Below are 18,268 nucleotides of genomic sequence, written 5' to 3' on the forward strand. Positions count from 1 at the left end.
AGAAAAATAGGAATATAATTTTGTTTATAAAATAAGCTACAATATTCCTAACTTCTGAAATCTAAGCAAAGAACTTCTTATATTTACTTTGCCATTATCTTAGTTTCTTAATTTTATTTCTTGATGCAGAATATAATGTGGCTGTGTTTGTGACCAATCAAATGACTGCTGATCCAGGAGCAACTATGACGTAAGCCCCAATATTCCGCTTTTGTATTTCACAAAGGTTAATAACAGAGGATTAAAGTGTAGAATAGAAAACAATTCCAATATAATCAGTTCTGATGTGGTCACAGATATATCACAAACCTCTTTATTGCACAGTTCATATCTATACTAATAAAAGGGTAATATGCTAATTAGACCGGATCTACCGGACATCTTCCAGATGTCCTTCTGGATAAAGCAAGGGCCTGGCCCAGGGGAAGCCTCCCTGGAGGCAGGGAAGCCGCCGAGGTCACAGTCCCGGATGCCTGCGGCCCCGGCCGGAGGCAGGGAAGCCACCCTTGGTCCCTGGTGCCTGCCCGGGCGAAGCCGACTCGGGTGCCTGTGGCCAACCTAGGCAAAGCTGGCCCAGGTCCCGGGTGCCTGCAGCCGGCAAGAGGGAGGGAAGCCTGGGTCCCAGGTGCCTGCAGCAGCCAGAGGGAAGGAAGCCCGTATCCCGGTTGCCTTTGGCCAGCTGGAGGAGGGAAGCCTGAGTCCCAGGTGCGGGGGCCAAGACAGAGGCGGTTAGGGGTGATCAGGCAGGCAGGCAGAGACAGTTAGGGGCAATCAGGCAGGCAGGCGAGCAGTTAGGAGCCAGCGGTCCCGAATTGTGAGAGGGATGTCCGATGGCCAGTTTAGGCCCAATCCCACAGGGGTTGAACATCCCCCGAGGGGTCCCGGATTGCAAGAGGGTGAAGGCTGGGCTGAGGGACCCCCCCCCATGCACAAATTTAGTGCACTGAGCCTCTAGTCTATATGTATAAAAGCCTAAGTGACTATCCAACCAGTAGCTATGATGCACAATGACCACCGGGGGCAGACGCTCAATGCAGGAGCTGCCGAGCTGCAGTGACTTGGCAGCTGTGGTTCTCAGGTGACGCACCCGGAACCAGAGTGGAGGTAGCCCGATTCCAGAGTGTGTCACCCAAGTACCACCCTTTCACAACCCAGGACCCCTTGGGGGATGTCAGAGAGCCGGCTTTGGCCCAATCCTCACAGGCCAGGCCAAGGGACCACACCTGCCAGAGGGACCCCGGTCACTCCGTAGATGCCCTTCAAGCCTCGGCCCCACTCCAAGTGCGGCCGGCTGGGGAGGGACCGAGGAAGGTTGGCTCCAGGGCATATCCAGCCAGTCTCACCCAGTCTCCACCCCCACTGGCCACCTTCTAATTAATTTACTTTCAATGTGTACGAATCCATGCACCGGGCCTCTAGTTACTTTATAATTGCAAATATCACTTATTTGTTATCCAGAACCTATTTTTCTCTAGCTCTTTATAAAATAAAGCAATAGTTTAACTATTTTCAGAGATACTTTGGGCTCTGCTTTTGTCTAGGACTAAAAGAATATTAAAGGATAAGAAGAAAAAATCCCAGGGAAATTAAAATATATTCCAGATATATGAATGACTTCTATAGAACTAATAAACTGTTAGCTTTAAAAAAAAAGGGAGGGGGGCAGGCGTTATAGGATTTATGTATGTATGTATGTATGTATGTATGTATGTATGTATGTATAAGAGTTCCTATGAGAGAAGTCTACTGTTTAAAGAAGCAATTCAGTCCATATTAGGCATATGCAAATTTGTTGAAATATTTATACATGTAATTCACCAATTGATGGCTCTGTTTGAAAGATGGCAGTGAAGGGAAAGGCAAGCAGAGATAAAAGAAGGTAATGAAAAGAGAAAATTTGAAGAAAGTTTAGTTGCTACCATAAAAAAATTCTGAAGATTATATATCTTAATGAGCAATCAAAATAATCCTGAATCCATAATATTGCTTTTAAAGATCTTTTCAACAACTTTTTATTTAGAAAAAATTTTTATCAGAGAAAAGTTGCAAGACAAGTATAATAAATACACATATATCTTTCACCTAGACTCATCAAATTGTTAACATTTTGCCACATGTTTTTTCTCATGTGTGCACACACTCATATCATATGTGCGTGTGTGTATTTTTTGGTGAACCACTTGAGGGTCTTTTTTCCATGAATCATTGAGAATTATTTGTAGACATCATGACACTTCACCATGTAATGCTTCAGCATAGCTCTTCTAAGAACAAGAACATTTTCATACATAACTACAATATAATTATTACACTCAGGAAATTTAACATTGGCATACTGTGTTATCTAATATACACTTTTATTCAAGTGTCTCCAATTGTGACAATAATTTCCTTTATAGTTGTTGGGATTTTTTTGTTTTGTTTTAGATTTAAGAGCAATGGAGGATTGTACTTTGCATGTAATTGTCATATCTCTTTAGTCTCCTTTAATCAAAACAGCTCCTCAACCTTTGTTAGACTTTTATGACACTGACATTTTTGAAGAGCACAGGCGAACTGTTTTTCAGAATGTCCCTCAAATTTCAGTTGATTTTTCCTCATTATTTAAAGTGTTAAACACTTTTGGCAAGAAAATTATAGGACAGTTTGTCCCATTATTAGTGGTGTTAAGTTTGATCATGTGATTAAGATGGTGTTCACAAAATTTCTGCATTGTAAAAGACATTTTCCCCTTTGTAATCAACAAGTAATTTGTGAGGTTATACTTTGAGACTGGTGTAAATACCTTGTTCTATGATAAGCTTTCACCCATTGATTTCAACATCCGTTGAAGATTTTTGCTTCCATCAATTATTACTCTGATGGTTGCAAAACATAGTGATATCACTTGAAAATTGAGTCAGTATATCAGAGAGTAGCAGATAAATGAGTCATTGACATATATTATTTTTTATTATTAACTGCAGTCACTCTGCTGTCTATTCCATTCCCCAAACTTCTAATTATAAAATAAATGTAATGGAGATTGACATATATATTAGATGATATTTGATATGCTAGTGTAGATTCTGCAAATTGTACTGAAATAAATGTGTCTCTCATTAGACATTTTCTAAATTAACTCTAAGAGTATTGGTGCACCTTCTGCAGTTTGATATAGCTCTCATTTTTCAATACTCTTTTATGAGTATTTTCTACTTAATCACAGGAGATTCCAATGTGAAAAGACTACACAAATGATATTAAGCAAGTTAAAATATTGAGAAGGGGGAAATCAATCATTTAATTCATTCAATAAATATTTATTGAAAATGTATATCAAGATTATGGAAATTCACTAGTGAACAAAAAAGACTATGTGCCTTGCCTTCGTAAAAAAAAGACAACTAAATGATGCCCCTTTAACTCAAAATTTAAGTCTTGGTAGGGCATCCATTGTCGTTAGTCATTGAGTTGTGAAGGCAGTCTTCTCTGTTTTATAGGGTATCTTTATACATAGGACATAAAATACTTCACAAACAGAATAATTTTAAACTGAAGAGAAATGGAAGATTTTTCAGGCTTGCTTTAAAAAGAGAAAATGACTCATTGGCTCAGTGGGTTGCATTCAAATAAAACAGTTCAAGTTAAAGAGCAATGTTCTTTCTTCAGATGTGGGGAGGGAACAATGAAGAGGCCAACACTGTCTATCTGGAGTTAGAAGGCAAAGGAAATCAGTGGGAATTAGGTCACAGGTAGGGTTCTTTTTCTTATATTTGTAGAAAGTTTCCAAAAGAATAAAACCATTTTGGATTGACTCCAGTAAGACAATGACAGGAGAAATAGAGAGGTGACAAAAAGGAAATAATTGAAGGAGTCGGAGCGGAGAGGAGATTTATAATGAAAGTAGAGGCCCGGTGCACGAAATTCGTGCACTCGGTGTTGGGGGGGGGTCCCTCAGCCCGGCCTGTGCCCTCTCACAGTCCAGGAGCCCTCGGGGGATGTCTGACTGACGGCTTAGGGGGCCTAAGCTGTCAGTCGGACATCCTTAGCGCTGCCGCGGAGGCAGGAGAGGCTCACGCTACTGTGGAGGCAGGAGAGGCTCCCGCCCCGCAGCCGCTGCTGCACTTGCCAGCTGTGAGCCTGGCTTCTAGCTGAGTGGTGCTCCCCCTGTGGGAGCATACTGACCACCAGGGGGCAGCTCCTGTGTTGAGCGTCTGCCCCCTGGTGATCAGTGTGTGTCATAGCAACCGGTTATTCTGCTGTTCAGTCGATTTGCATATTAGCCTTTTATTATATAAAGGCTGAGCTAGGTAAAGAGCCAGAGAAGGTAACAGAAGCTAGTACTTTTGCTAGCTTTGAAACATCTGCTTTGAAACATCATCTCCTCCACCTACCTGAGTTGTAAGGAAATAAGGCTCTCCATAATTAGTATATTCTAAAGTATTTTAAATTATAACAATACAAATTAAATGCATGTCTTCATACAAGGCACATAAATTACCACACTAAATGGAAAAAAAAAAGTTTTAAACTAAAGGATTCCAAATGCTATTAGAAAACCTCCCATAAAGAAAATACCTTTTTTTCTCAGTGTTGAGGAACTTCAAGCTACAGCTTGCCTGGAGCCTGTCAGAGAAATATCACTATAATTAGGATGAGTCCCCAAGTACGCAGACAATAATTGAGGCTTATATCCCATGCATTATACTTGATGGCACATTGTATTAAAAAGAAACAAAATTATAGAGGCAACGAGCTACCGTGTGATACAGCAGAGCAATAGCTCCTAGACAAGGCTTACAGATACAGATTTTAAAGCTAGAATGATCCAATTGATGAAGGTCTAGAGATAAAAAGTCAGAATATCCTATATAATAAAAGACTAATATGCAAATCGACTGAACAGCAGAACAACCAGTCACTATGATGCACACTGACCACCAGGGGGCAGATGCTCAACGCAGGAGCTGCCCCCCCTGGTGGTCAGTGCGCTCCAGCCAGAAGCTGGGCTCACGGCTGGCAGCTGGCGAGTGCAGCGGCAGTGGTGGGAGCCTCTCCCGCCTCTGTAGCCGCGCTAAGGAGCAGTGAGCTGAGTGATAAGGAGCAGCGAACAGGCGGGGAGTAAGGAGCAAGGGGTCCCAGACTGTGAGAGGGCGCAGGCCGGGCTGAGGGGACCCCCCTCCCCAGTGCAGGAATTTTGTGCACCGGGCCTCTAGTCAGGCTATAAAACTCCTCACCAGGGTAAATAATAAGATGAGGGATGAATAAGACCATGAAATCGCCTACTTCATTTGTGTATTTGTCTTGCTAAAACAAAAAGTCATCTTAAGACATTTGCAGTCTCATAAATATGAAGTCAGTTTATTCTCTAGGGATGTCTCCTACTGAAGAATGACTACACCCTCCGATTTAACATCATTAGCATAAATTAAGAGGCAATATAGTTAGAGAAAAATATTAAACCAGGGTTACTAGCATGGTGACCTTGTCATTTGAACTTACATTTTTCTCCATCAAAATTAAGAGAATTTATATTTATTGATTGCTTACCATGTGCCAGGTCTTTCATGCATTATCTTATGTAATTCACTCAGCCTCCTTGGGCCTTCCTGTTCTTTTTGTGAAGGTATTCCCAGTATGTTGCTCCATCCTTCAAAAACTCTAGAATTCCATCTCAAAGTGTAGAAAAAAATGTAGAGTTTTCTGCATACTTTGGGAGGAAACAAAAGGGGTGAATTACTTAACAAAACTTGTTAAACATATTCCTTTTTTTAAACCATCTCTTCTCTTTCTCCAAAATTCTTCTCTTCTGGCAATATTCTTTTCTCACTATCTTCCCCTAACCTCAAAGCATCTTCCTTATTCTTGAGCATGCTCACCCCATCTTTTTCTCCTCATTGGACCCCTTCTCAGAAATTCCATCTATAAGCTTACCCCTTAGCAGGTAAAAAAAACAAAACACGACTATCAGTTGTCCCTGAAGCTTGCCTTTGCCCAGGCCCCTCAAGGTCACCACTCCAACAAGTATTTCAGATAGATATTATTATTCCTAATTTACAAAGGAGGAAACAGAGGCTCAGCGTATTTAGTACTTACTCAATCACACAATTAAAGAACAGAGCCAGCCCGGTTGTGTGGCTTAGTGGTTGAGCATCAACCTATAAACCAGGAGGTCATGGGTTTGATTCCCGGTCAGGGTACATGCCTGGGTAGTGGGCTTAATCCCTGGTGTGGGGCATGCAGGAGGCAGCTGATCAATGATTCTCTCTCATCATTGATATTTCTGTCTCTCTCTCCCTCTCCCTTCCTCTCTGAAATAAATAAAAATTATTTAAAAACAAAAACAGAACCAGGATTTTAATCCTTGTATCTTTGACTTCAAAGATATGCTCTTTTAGCCTCACTGTCATGATTAAGTACATTCCACTCCCAGAAAGATATTATCTGCCCTACCATCACCATAACCTATGCTTCATGACCCCATCACCCAAATTTGAGGTTGGGAGGTCAGGTTGTTCTGTGTTTTACCCTCAATAGTATGATATAGGCCGTATTCTGTTCAACCAGAGGGGGATAAATAATCTTTCTTGGGCCCTCTTTATTTCTAATATCCAACCCCATCTCTTCCTCTTTATCATCACATCCTCCTAACCCCTGAGCAAAGGAGGAAAGAAGTGGAAAAGAAAATACAAAAGAAGGGGAAATAAGAGAATATGCTAAAGGAGGGATGTGGGTGTTTTTCTTAAGCTGTTTTTACTTGGTCAGAAATAGAAGTAAATTAAAGCACTCTAAAAGAACGTGGAATGCTATCTTGTACTTTACCTCAAGATTTGGTTCAAAGAAAGTTCAAAGAAACTTTAAGAAGATTTTCTTGGTCTGTATGTTTTATCTGAATTGTTTAGTTAAATAATAATAATTATCATTTGTTGAGTATCTCTTATGTGCCAAGATTACTGTAAGGGTAGAGCTAATTGGCACAGTTCCTGGCATGTAGTAGGCTCCCAATGAGTTATACTAAATATATCTTGAATCCTCACAATAGCCCTAAGAAATAAGGTCTTTTTGTTCTCATTTTACAGTTAAAGAAATAAGATTCATAAAGGTAAGAAGCCCAAGGTAACATAGATAAGGTGTTTGCTTCAGGTTTAAGAAAGCAGGTGGTAATAATTGTAGTCACTGGGCTAATGCCTTACCTAAATAATTTATTTTATTTTCAACACTACCCTCCTAGTTAGGCACAGTTATTATCCCCCATTTAAAATGAAGAAACACACTTAGAATGGTTAAAAATTTTTTCCTGCCAAAACCGGTTTGGCTCAGTGGATAGAGCGTCGGCCTGCGGACTCAAGGGTCCCAGGTTCGATTCCGGTCAAGGGCATGTACCTTGGTTGCGGGCACATCCCCAGTAGGGGGTGTGTAGGAGGCAGCTGATCGATGTTTCTCTCCCATCGATGTTTCTAACTCTCTATCCCTCTCTCTTCCTCTCTGTAAAAACTCAATAAAATGTATTTTTAAAAAAAAAATTTTTTTCCTAAGGTCATGTATCTGGCTGATAAGCCAAAATTTGAAACCAAGTCTAACCCCAAGTTCATATACCATACAGTACATCAGGGCTGTATATGATGGAAAAGGTTGGCATGCTGTCATTTGAGAGGCTTTTCAGGGATATTCCTATTACCCTAGTCAATTGACCAGAATTCAAGGCCCTCAGCCTTGCAGGCAGAGATTTGATTCAGTCAGCCTGCTAAGAACAAGTCCATCTCTCAGGGGCAGACCCACATTAATCAAGCTCATGAGACTCAAAGACCAGAGGGCCAGTTTACTGATACTGAAAAATGTAACTACATTTGAGGTTCTTATGACCAGTGCATTCTCTCTGTAGGTTGACCTCTATAGGAATCCAAATTTTAATCCAAAGTTACTTACTAAATATGGAATCCAAGCAAAGGGAAATAATTAGATGAGATAGAATAGTATGGACTGCCGCATAGTAAGGATTCAATAAATCTTGGTTGTTATTATTATTTTTTAAATATATTTTTATTGACTTCAGAGATGAAGAGAGAGGGAGAGGGAGATAGAACATCAGTGATGAGAGAGAATCATTGATCAGCTGCCTCCTGCACGCCCCACATTGGGGATCGAGCCTGCAACCCAGCCATGTGCCCTGACCGGAAATCGAACTGTGACCTCCTGGTTCATAGGTCGAATCTCAACCACTGAGCCATGCCAGCCAGGCTGTTATTATTATAAACTAAAGGCCCAGTGCACAAAATTTGTGCACTCTGTGGAGGGTCCCTCAGCCTGGCCTGCGCCCTCTTGCAGTCCAGGAGTCCTCAGGGGATGTCCAACTGACAACCTAGCCATCAGTCAGACATCCTTAGCGCTGCCTTGGAGGCGGGAGAGGCTCCTGCCACCGCCGCTGCGCTCGCCAGCCATGAGCTTGGCTCAGGGCTTCTGGCTGAGTGGCGCTCCCCCTGTGGGAGCGCACTGACCACCAGGGGGCAGCTCCTGCATTGAGAGTCTGCCCTTTGGTGGTCAGTGCTTGTCATAGCGACTGGTCATTCTGCCGTTTGGTCAATTTGCATATTAGCCTTTTATTATATAGGATTATTATATAGGATACCTGTCTATACCTATGAATCTCCTAAACATATATGCAAACTTTTATATATGTACATATGTACATTTTTCTGGGAGAGAGTCTATATCTTTTATTAAATTATCAACATGTTAGTGACCTATAAAAAGGTTAAGAGCCATGAATTTGGCCCCAAATTCTACCCAGAACCTTGAATACCTTGATGGAACAAGTAAAATTTGAATTGGCTTAACATTCTCCCAGAGCTAAGGCTGTTTTGCTATCTTGCAATCTATTTGATTAAATATAACCACTTAGTTTATGTCTCATTTTAAGTACTTTTTTCTCCCCATATCTTTCCTATATATTTTTTTTAGTACTTTTGCAAACCCTATCATTTATTTCCCTATTTAGTTCATTCAAAATCATCTCCCTTTAGAAATGACATTCTTCTTAACATTCAGGCTCTTCACCTAGAACAATCTATCTATATAATAAAAGCCTAAGCTACTGTTTCGGCAGAAGGACCAGTCACTATGATACACACTAACACCAGGGGGCAGATGCTCAACGCAGGAGCTGCCCCTACAGGGGGAGCGCCACTCAGCCAGAAGCCAGGCTCACGGCTGGCGAGCGCAGCAATGGTGGCAGGAACCTCTCCCACCTCTGCGGCAGCGCTAAGGAGCAGCGAGCAGGCAAGCGGTAAGGAGTGAGGGGTCCCAGACTGCGAGAGGGCACAAGCAGGGCTGAGGGACCCGCCCCCCCTCCAGTGCACAAATTTTGTGCACTGGGCCTCTAGTATATATATAACCCTAAGCGACTGGTTGACCGTTTGACTAGTCGCTATGATGCGCACTGACCACCAGGGGGCAGACGCTCAATGCAGGAGCTGCCCCCTGGTGGTTAGTGTGATCCCACAGTGGGAGCACTGCTCAGCTGACCAATAGGCCAGATGCCGGGCTCACTGCTGGCTAGCGCATCTGTGGTGGTGCAAGCCTCTCCCGGGTCCGCAGCAGCGCCACCAAGTGGTGGCAGCAGCTCGGGCTCCTCCCTGGCCGCCTGCTGCTTCGCGCACTACTATATCCCTCAGGGGATGTCAGACTGCCGGTTTTGGCTGCAGGGATTGGGTTGAAACCGGCAGTCCAACATCCCCCAAGGAGTCCCGATTGCGAGAAGGTGCAGGCCAGGCTGAGGGACCCCACTGGTGCACATTCGTGCACCGGGCCTCTAGTCAAGAATAAACAGTAATACCAATTCTCTTTTGTGCATAGGGCACTACATTGGAAATAGCAAACACTAATTTGCTAAGAAAACACCATGGCTATGCATGCAGAAGTTCCAGTTTCCTACTCTTCTTTAGATTACCTGTACAGGGTTTGGGAAAGGATTACTTCAATTAGGGAGAAATTCTATCTCCTTTTACATTTGCCTTCTGTCAGAACATCCTTTAAATTTTTTCTTGAATTATAGCTCCTTCAAAGATCTATCACAAATCTACATCCAAAAGGATCTAGACTAAGGAGACCCAAATTATTTTATTTTCTGTATTGATTCCAGAATGAATATTTATTGAGTGCCTTCTATGTTATAGGCACTTTTCTAAGCACCAGAGTTACAAAGATTTATAATATAGCGGGGAGTGAGACCCATGAATTAAAAATTGCAGTGTGGTGGGCAATTCTTTCCAGGAGTAAGCTCACGCTTCCCCCTCCTCCTTCCCCCACAGACATGCTTCTCCTAAACTTTTAAGAGACCCCAGGAGGCTTGCAACCAAGGGCAGCAATGGGCAGCAGCAGTTCATCCCAGACAAAGCCCCTGAACCTGTCCCCAAGGCCTCCATTTCTGACTTCTTAGTGAGCCAAAGAGAGCAGCCCAGGCTTATTGCCCGGCCCCTCTTGTCTCACTGTCCCCAGTGTTAACATGAAAACATTCAAATGTGTAAAAAAATGTTGTGGGTTTATTTGAGCCAAACTGTTGACCATTGCCAGGAAGCAGAACCTCAACGGATTGAGATAATGCTCCTGAGAATGGGGGGTTACATCTGTATTTATACATTGCCATCAAAGGAAGGGACAGTAGGTGAGTTACATGAAATCCTTTGGTGATAGAGAGGCGGGAGAAAGCAAAGGGGGGGGCGCCTGGGATTGGATAAAAAGTAAAATATAGACACATACTTAGGTGGATGCAGGAACAATTAACATGATAATGAAGGAATTTGTAGGACAGCCTGGCGCTCAGGCACATTAAGTTGTGCCCCAAGGAGTCCAGAAAAGGGAAGTTACAAGTTACCCAGACATTTCAAGGGTATGTTATAATAGATGCAAAAAGACAGATAGGCTCAGTTAAGGTAAAGGTTGACCTCATCAGTGAAGATGCCGGCCTAGGACGTAACTACCCACCATCACTGCTTTTAGTTAAAGTTTAATTTCAGACCATCCTTTGTGGTGACTTTAGGTCTCTGAGTTTGCAAGACCGCCATGCAGGCCTCCCCTGAGCTTGTCAGGTTAGCATGTGGCCCCTTTCGTCCACACCAGCTTTAATAAACATCCTCAAAAATTAAAAAAAAAATTGCAATGTAATGTGCTTTATTTTTATTTTATTTTATTACAAAAAGTGGGAGAGAAGGCACCCCATTTCCAAAATATAATTTTAAAAAAGAAAAGAAAAAACACAAAACCTACCGACACCCACGCAGTAAACACCTGGAAACTGGTTCAGGATGCTGCTTCTGATGGCCAAGTGTCAATAGTGGCCAGATTTGGTTTCCGCTAAGGCCTAGGGACTGACTGCTATGGTAGTTTTCAGACCCAAAGTGACTGCAAAAAATAAAAACATATACATATTTAAAGAAGCATGCAGCACCTCTTCCATCGTTTGTGCCTTTATACAAATTTTGGCCTTTGCAAAAACAAAAGGGTTGGCGGAGGGCGGGGAGTTAACCAATTCCATTAGGGAGAGCGGCTCAAGATAAAATAAAGCAGAGGTGAGATTTGGCGGTGAGTACACGGGCCGGAGGAAGAGCGGCCTTTTCAGTCCTCCTGGAGCTGCCCCTCACATTTTCTTCAAAACAAAACAAAATTGGAAAGGGAACAAAAGGAAAGTAGCCCCAAAGTAAAATCGGCCACAATGAATTTGAGCTTTGTGCAGAGGAAGTCGCACCCAAAAATAGGACCCGATCTGAGGGGAAAGGGTGGGGGTCGAGAGGTCAGGCGGAAGAATGGTGAACTGCGGCCACACAATGGAGTTAATGAGATTAACCAGGGCAATTAGGGCCCGGCCAGCGGTGGGGTGGCTGAATGGAAAAGATTAGGTTAATTTCACTAATTTGCAATCCACAATCTCTGTTCAGGCCCCCTGCCCCCCTCCCCTTGGCACCTCTGCCCTTTGCCCCTTATAAAGTCCCCAACCCCCCCCCCCCCCCCCCAAAGGACCAGAAAGAGCTGAATCTGGTTCTTTTTGTCATCTGCATATCACCAGGAACTAAATCCAGGATGATGTCGACTCAGTATCCTAATATGCTTTAATAGAGGACTGTAGCCATGGCCAGAGTGGCTAGGTTCCACGGGTGCAGGGTGCAGGAGCAACCAATTGTGTGTCTCTCACTTCAACGTTTCTCTCTGTGTGTCTTTCCCTCTCCCTTCCACTCTGTCTAGAAATCAAAATCAATGGAAAAAATACCTTTGGGAGAGGATAAATAAGTAAATTAATTTTTTTTAAATAGAGAAATGTATACAGTAGTTTGAGAGCACAGAGGAGGCAGGTTCTACTCTGTTTCAGGGTTATCAGGAAAGACTCATAAGAAGAATGACAATGGAAAAGAGACTTTCATTTCAGAGGGAATCCTGTGTGCAAAGGCACCCATGTGTAAGAGGAGTTGCTGAAATAAGAAAAAAGAAAAGTTTGAGAGGGAGGGAGGAAGAATGACTACCACTGCAAATACGTGTGTAGGTGGCAGATAGAAAGAAAGTGGAGTTGAGGGAGCTTCTTCCTGAAAGCACTAATTTTCTTTGTGAAGAAGCAGGCGGTGTTGTCAAAGATGAGGGGACAAGAATACAGAAGGGGACTTAAGGAAACTACTGACGTTTTGGAAAAGGGGAGGTGAAGCTAACTGTGCTCATATAGAATTACTAGTCAGTATTGAGAGATCACCTGTAACATAGCTGTTAAAACTTCTCTCAGCCCATTTAGCTAACTCTGACTATCCTTTCTTGTCTGCCCTTGATAGACTCTTCTAACTGTTCTACCTTCTGTGGCAGCATCAATTTTTCTACAGTCCAAGGTTCTTGATATTCTTGATAACTTCTATATCTGAGATTATTTTCACTGAAAATTCATAACCAGTACAACATTGAGGGCTTCTAACTACAGTTAATACATAGACGGATGTTTTCCATCTGCTCTCATTTACATCATAGCATCATGAAGGAGCATTGAATGTTCTTATTCATTAGACTAGAATAGTAGTTGGCACATAGTAGGCTGTTAATAAATATTTCTAATAAATGAGTGCATGAATAAAGAAATAAAGTGTATTTTGCTAAGAAAAATTGCTTAACCCCAAGAGTTATCCTAAGATAGTAATGTTTTATTTGTATGTGTTGTTTTTTTTCTATTTAAAAAAATCAAACAAAACAAGAAGCCTGACCTGGATGACTCCAAACCCTACCTCACTCCAAAGTTAATAAACTCTGCTTGTTCATTTTTAAAAAATATGCTTTTATTGTTTTTTAGAGGGAGAAGGATAGAGAGATAAAAACATCAGTGAGAGAGGAACATCATCAATTGGCTGCCTCCTGCACACACTCCTACTGGGGATCGAACCCACAACCTGGGCATGTGCCCTGATCAGGAATTAAACCACGACCTCTATGGTTTCTGGGTCAAAGCTCAACCACTGAGCCACACTAGCTGGGCCAAACCTCTGCTTGTAAATAACAGACACCTACTCCATCCACTGCCATCCTCCACAGAAAAGTTACCTTGAAATTGCAGGTTTTACTCTATATAGTTCATATATTGTAACCTGAAAAGGTATTTTTAATTCAGTTTTCAGGCAGACCCCAAAAAACCCATTGGGGGACACATTCTGGCTCATGCATCAACAACAAGAATAAGCTTGCGAAAGGGAAGAGGAGAACTAAGAATTGCCAAGATTTATGACAGGTAAATATTTCCCTTTTCTTAATCAGATTCTTGTACATATGGTATTAAATGAAGTTGTCTCTCTTGAGAGGCTGTAATTATACCACTGGAAGATACTACATTGTTTGAATTTCCTTCTCAAAAATTATTCAATTAATTGGAAAGGCCTTACTGTGTACTAGGTTCTAGGGATTTAGGGATTCTATTGACAGACTTGGTCCCTGACCTTCCAAAGCTTACAGTGAAGCTAGATAATGAAATAATTCCAACTGAAGTGTGGTTAAGTGCAGGAAAAGTACAAGATATGACAGGAATATGTTCTCCTTTCTTTCTGCCAGTTTTCTTTTCAAGTTTCAGTTTAAATATCACTTCCCCTGACTCTTGCAGTCTAGGCTATACCCTATATTATGCCTTATATTCTTTCACAGTACTTTATTTATTTAAGGATTATAAACAGCCCTGGCCAGTGTTTCTTAGTGGTTAGAGCACCGGCCCACGCACTGAAGTGTCACCAGTTCAATTCCTGGTCAAGGGTAGGTATCTGGGTTGCAGGCTCAATCCGGACTGGTCAGGGCATGTGTAGAAGGCAACAATCGATGTATCTCTCTCACATCAATGTTTCTCTCTCTCTCTCTCTCTCTCTCTCTCTCTCTCTCTCTCTCTCTCTCTCTCTCTCTGTCTCCCTCTCTCCCTTCTACTCTCTCTCTTAAAAAAATAATTATAGCCCTAACCGGTTTGGCTCAGTGGATAGAGCGTTAGCCTGTGGACTCAAGGGTCCCAGTTCGATTCCGGTCAAGGGCATGTACCTTGGTTGCGGGCACATCCCCAGTAGGGGGTGTGCAAGAGGCAGCTTATCAAGGGCATGTACCTTGGTTGTGGGCACATCCCCAGTAGGGGGTGTGCAAGAGGCAGCTTATCGATGTTTCTAACTCTCTATCCCTCTCTCTTCCTCTCAGGAAAAAAATCAATAAAAATATATTTTAAAAAAAACAAGGCCCTTCCCTCATACAGCTTACATTCCATTGGTAGTGATTTATAGTATAGCATATGTCATCCTTGCCAGACATTAAATACCTTGAGGATAGGGACACTATGCCTGGGAAATCAGAGATATGCAATATTTGTGACTGACTGATTAGCCATCCCTGAGCAACAAGGCAAAGATGTGTAATAACTCTTTACTGTAGGGAGGGGAAAATCAGTCAAAAAGAAATCAGATGAGCTCTTAATCTTGTTTTTGCTATGAAGCAGAGTACTTATTATACATTGTTATTGAATAAATATTAAATAATCATTTTTCACATCTATATGGTTTTTATACAGACCATTTTGCTTTTTATTGCCTGTCCTTTGGAAGACTATAATATTCAAATGCTGTGTTTTATGGTGCTTCAAAAATCTCTAGAAATTTGCTACAAATGTTTTTTTGTTAAATTAAATAGTAGAATTGTTTCATGTTTTTAATAAAAATTCTCGATCTATATCTTGGACAGATTTCTGTGCTTAGAACTTTCCTAACACTTTTCAACTGATTACATGTACATCTCCCTCACAACAGGGACTGTTTGGTCCTTTAATGTCCTCAGCACCTAGCAAGCTACTTGGCACATGTAGGAACTCAGTAACTATTTATTAAGTTAAATGAATGGACCGCCATGTTCAATCATTTGTATATTTCATCAAGCTCTCCAAACTGTGCAGGAACAGACAACTCCTCCATTTCTCAAAGTCCTAAGAGAATACTAGGGTTCTGCAGACTCAAAAAAGGATAAAGTTATCATATAGATTAGTTATGTCAAATTTTTCTTAGATTTGAATAAAAATAGCAAAACTAGATTAGAGTTTAAAATGTCAAAAGTTATCTTCTAAGTTTCTAGTCTATGTAGCACCTACTCCCTTCTTTCTAGTTCCTAAAGACTTCTCACAAAGAACTGAATTTCAGAACTTTTTGGTATAGAAGATGCTGCTGCTAATAATAATAGCTAACGCTAATTGAGTGGCTACTATGTACTAGGCTTCATGCCAAGTGCTTTATATATATATTTCATTGATTATAACAACAACCCTAAGAGATAGACGTCATTATCCCCATTTCACACATGAGGAAACCAAGGCCCTAAGCAGTTAGGTGACCACTGCTCCTCTACAGTCTATTTTAAACACAGAAGTCAGAGCGATCCTTTGTAAAACTAAGATCATATCTATTCTCTGCTTAAAATCCTCCAATGGCGCCCCATCTTAATCCATAATAAAAGCCCAAATCTCTGCAGTGGTTTACAGAGCACATGAATGGCTCCCTGTTCCTGTTCTCCCTTGCTCACAGTGCTCCAACCTCAGTGGGCACCTTGGTGTTCTATACATGTCAGGCACAGTCCTACCTTAGGGCCTTCATGCTTATTATTCTCCCTATCTGGAATAATCTTTCCCCACATTACCCTTTCTCTGGTTATCTCCCTCACCTCCTTCAAGTCTTTGATCAAATGTTACTTTTCCACAATGCTTATCTTTATCTCCCTATTTAAAATTACAACTAACCTCCTCCCAATTTTCATACTTTGTCTCCCTTAGCTAGCTCTACTTTTTCTTTTCCCATAACACATAATTTTCTAAGATATCGAATAATATATTTATTATGTCCCTTATTTATTATCTGTCTCTGCCTCCCCCCAAATATAAATTCCACAATGACAGGGGTATTTGTCTATTTTTATTTTTTTTCTTATAGATCTCAAGTGTGTACAACAGGGATATAGCAGATGCTCAATAAATATTTTCTAAATGAGTATATGAATGGACTTGCCCCAAACCGCACAACCAGTAAAGGATGCAATCAGGATTAGAATCTACGCTGTCTAAATCTAGGATCTGCACTTTTAATCATTACACCATTTCTTAGTTTATTAGGGATGATCTACTTAGGGTAGTCATAGCTAGTCTACTGTAGCCATCCCATGTCTTCAACTACTACCTTACACGCATGTAAGAGAAAGACATTTCTTGTTAAAACAAAGAATTCCCCAAGAATTGAACAGAAAAGCGTTCTCAGAAGAATTACCAGGTGTGCAAGAATGATTACAAAAAGGAACCCAGCCCATTTCCTAGAATATCACCATAGTAACTACGCCCATAAGTAGCTATAGCTGACCCTCAAGTATACATTTTTCTCCCAACTGCTTTCATAATGCCTCTACATGAATGTTCCAAAAGTGCCTCAAATGCAACATATCTAAACATAACTTCTTATTCTTCCCTCTTTCTTATACACAAAACAAGCTCTCTATTCCCAGTTTTTTATTTATGCTATTACCTCTACCTGGATTATTCCCATTTCTGCCTCAAAAGCCCTTCAAATGTTATCTATAAAGTCTTTCCTAATTAACCTACCTAGCATAATGTTTCCTTTCTTTAGAGTTCTATAACATATAAACTGACTTTATGAAACAGCTTATTTGTCATATGTCATAGCTCCCCTTTTATTTATTTATTTTATTTTTTATTTTTTTAAAATATATTTTATTGATTTTTTACAGAGAGAAAGGGAGAGGGATAGAGAGTTAGAAACATCGATGAGAGAGAAACATCCATCAGCTGCCTCCTGCACACCCCCTACTGAGGATGTGCCCGCAACCAAGGTACATGCCCTTGACCGGAATTGAACTGGGACCCTTCAGTCCGCAGGCCGATGCTCTATCCACTGAGCCAAACCAGTTTGGGCAATAGCTCCCCTTTTAGACTTCTTGAGAATAAGGACTCTGTCTTGTTTTTGTAAAATCTATAAGGTCTAGTACATGCTAAAGCAGGGTTTTCAAAAAGTTCAAAATGTGACTTTCTTGCAAATGAGTATAAAATGAATGTGTCAAATATTTTATTCAATTCTGTAATTAATGAGGAAATCACCAATTCAAAGGATATTTTGAGACAGGGATTTATGTAGTCAGTCAAAAGAATCCTGAAATAAATTTGCTAGTAAATGCAAAATTGGTTACTATCCTACCAGCAATAAATTATAATATTTTATTTTTTTGTTGTTAATCCTCACCCGAGGATATTTTTCCATTGATTTTTAGAGAGAGTAGAAGGGAGAGGGAGAGACAAAGAGAAACATTGATGTGAGAGAGACATATTGATTGGTTGCCTCCTGCACACACACCGACCAGGGCCCGGGGAACCTGCAAACATGGTATGTGACCTTGATGGGAACCAAACTCAGGACTCTTCAGTCTGGGGACCAATGCTCTATCCACTGAGCCAAACTGACTAGGGCTAAATTATAATATTTTAAGTTGTCTTTTTGGCCCTGGCCAGGTAGAGGTTAATTAGAGCATTGTACAGATACGCCAAGGTTATGGGTTCGATTTCCGGTCAGGGCATGTATAAGAATCAACCAATGAATGCATCCATAAGCAGAATAACAAATATTTCTCTCTCTCTCTCTCTCTCTCTCTCCCTTTCACCCACCCTCCCTTCCTTCCTTCCTCTCTTTCTCTAAAAAAATAAAATAAAATAAACCTCACTTGCCTGGCTCAGTGGTTGAACATTGACCTATGAACCAGGAGGTCAAGG

The 18,268-nt window shown here is 41.3% G+C and overlaps 1 protein-coding gene across 2 annotated transcripts in view; it reads left to right on the top strand.

Moving 5' to 3' along the window:
• The window catches only part of DMC1 (DNA meiotic recombinase 1), a 36,577-nt gene that overhangs the window by 16,980 nt on the left and 1,329 nt on the right, over positions 1–18,268 (top strand). For both annotated transcript variants that reach the window (XM_079773818.1, XM_079773819.1), the window contains 2 exons: positions 130–190; positions 13,610–13,726. In XM_079773818.1, the coding sequence (XP_079629944.1) occupies positions 130–190; positions 13,610–13,726 (178 nt within the window). The remainder of the gene's footprint in view (positions 1–129; positions 191–13,609; positions 13,727–18,268) is intronic.

The sequence above is a fragment of the Cnephaeus nilssonii genome (assembly GCF_951640355.1).
Source record: "Cnephaeus nilssonii genome assembly, chromosome: 6".
Taxonomy (NCBI): domain Eukaryota; kingdom Metazoa; phylum Chordata; class Mammalia; order Chiroptera; family Vespertilionidae; genus Cnephaeus; species Cnephaeus nilssonii.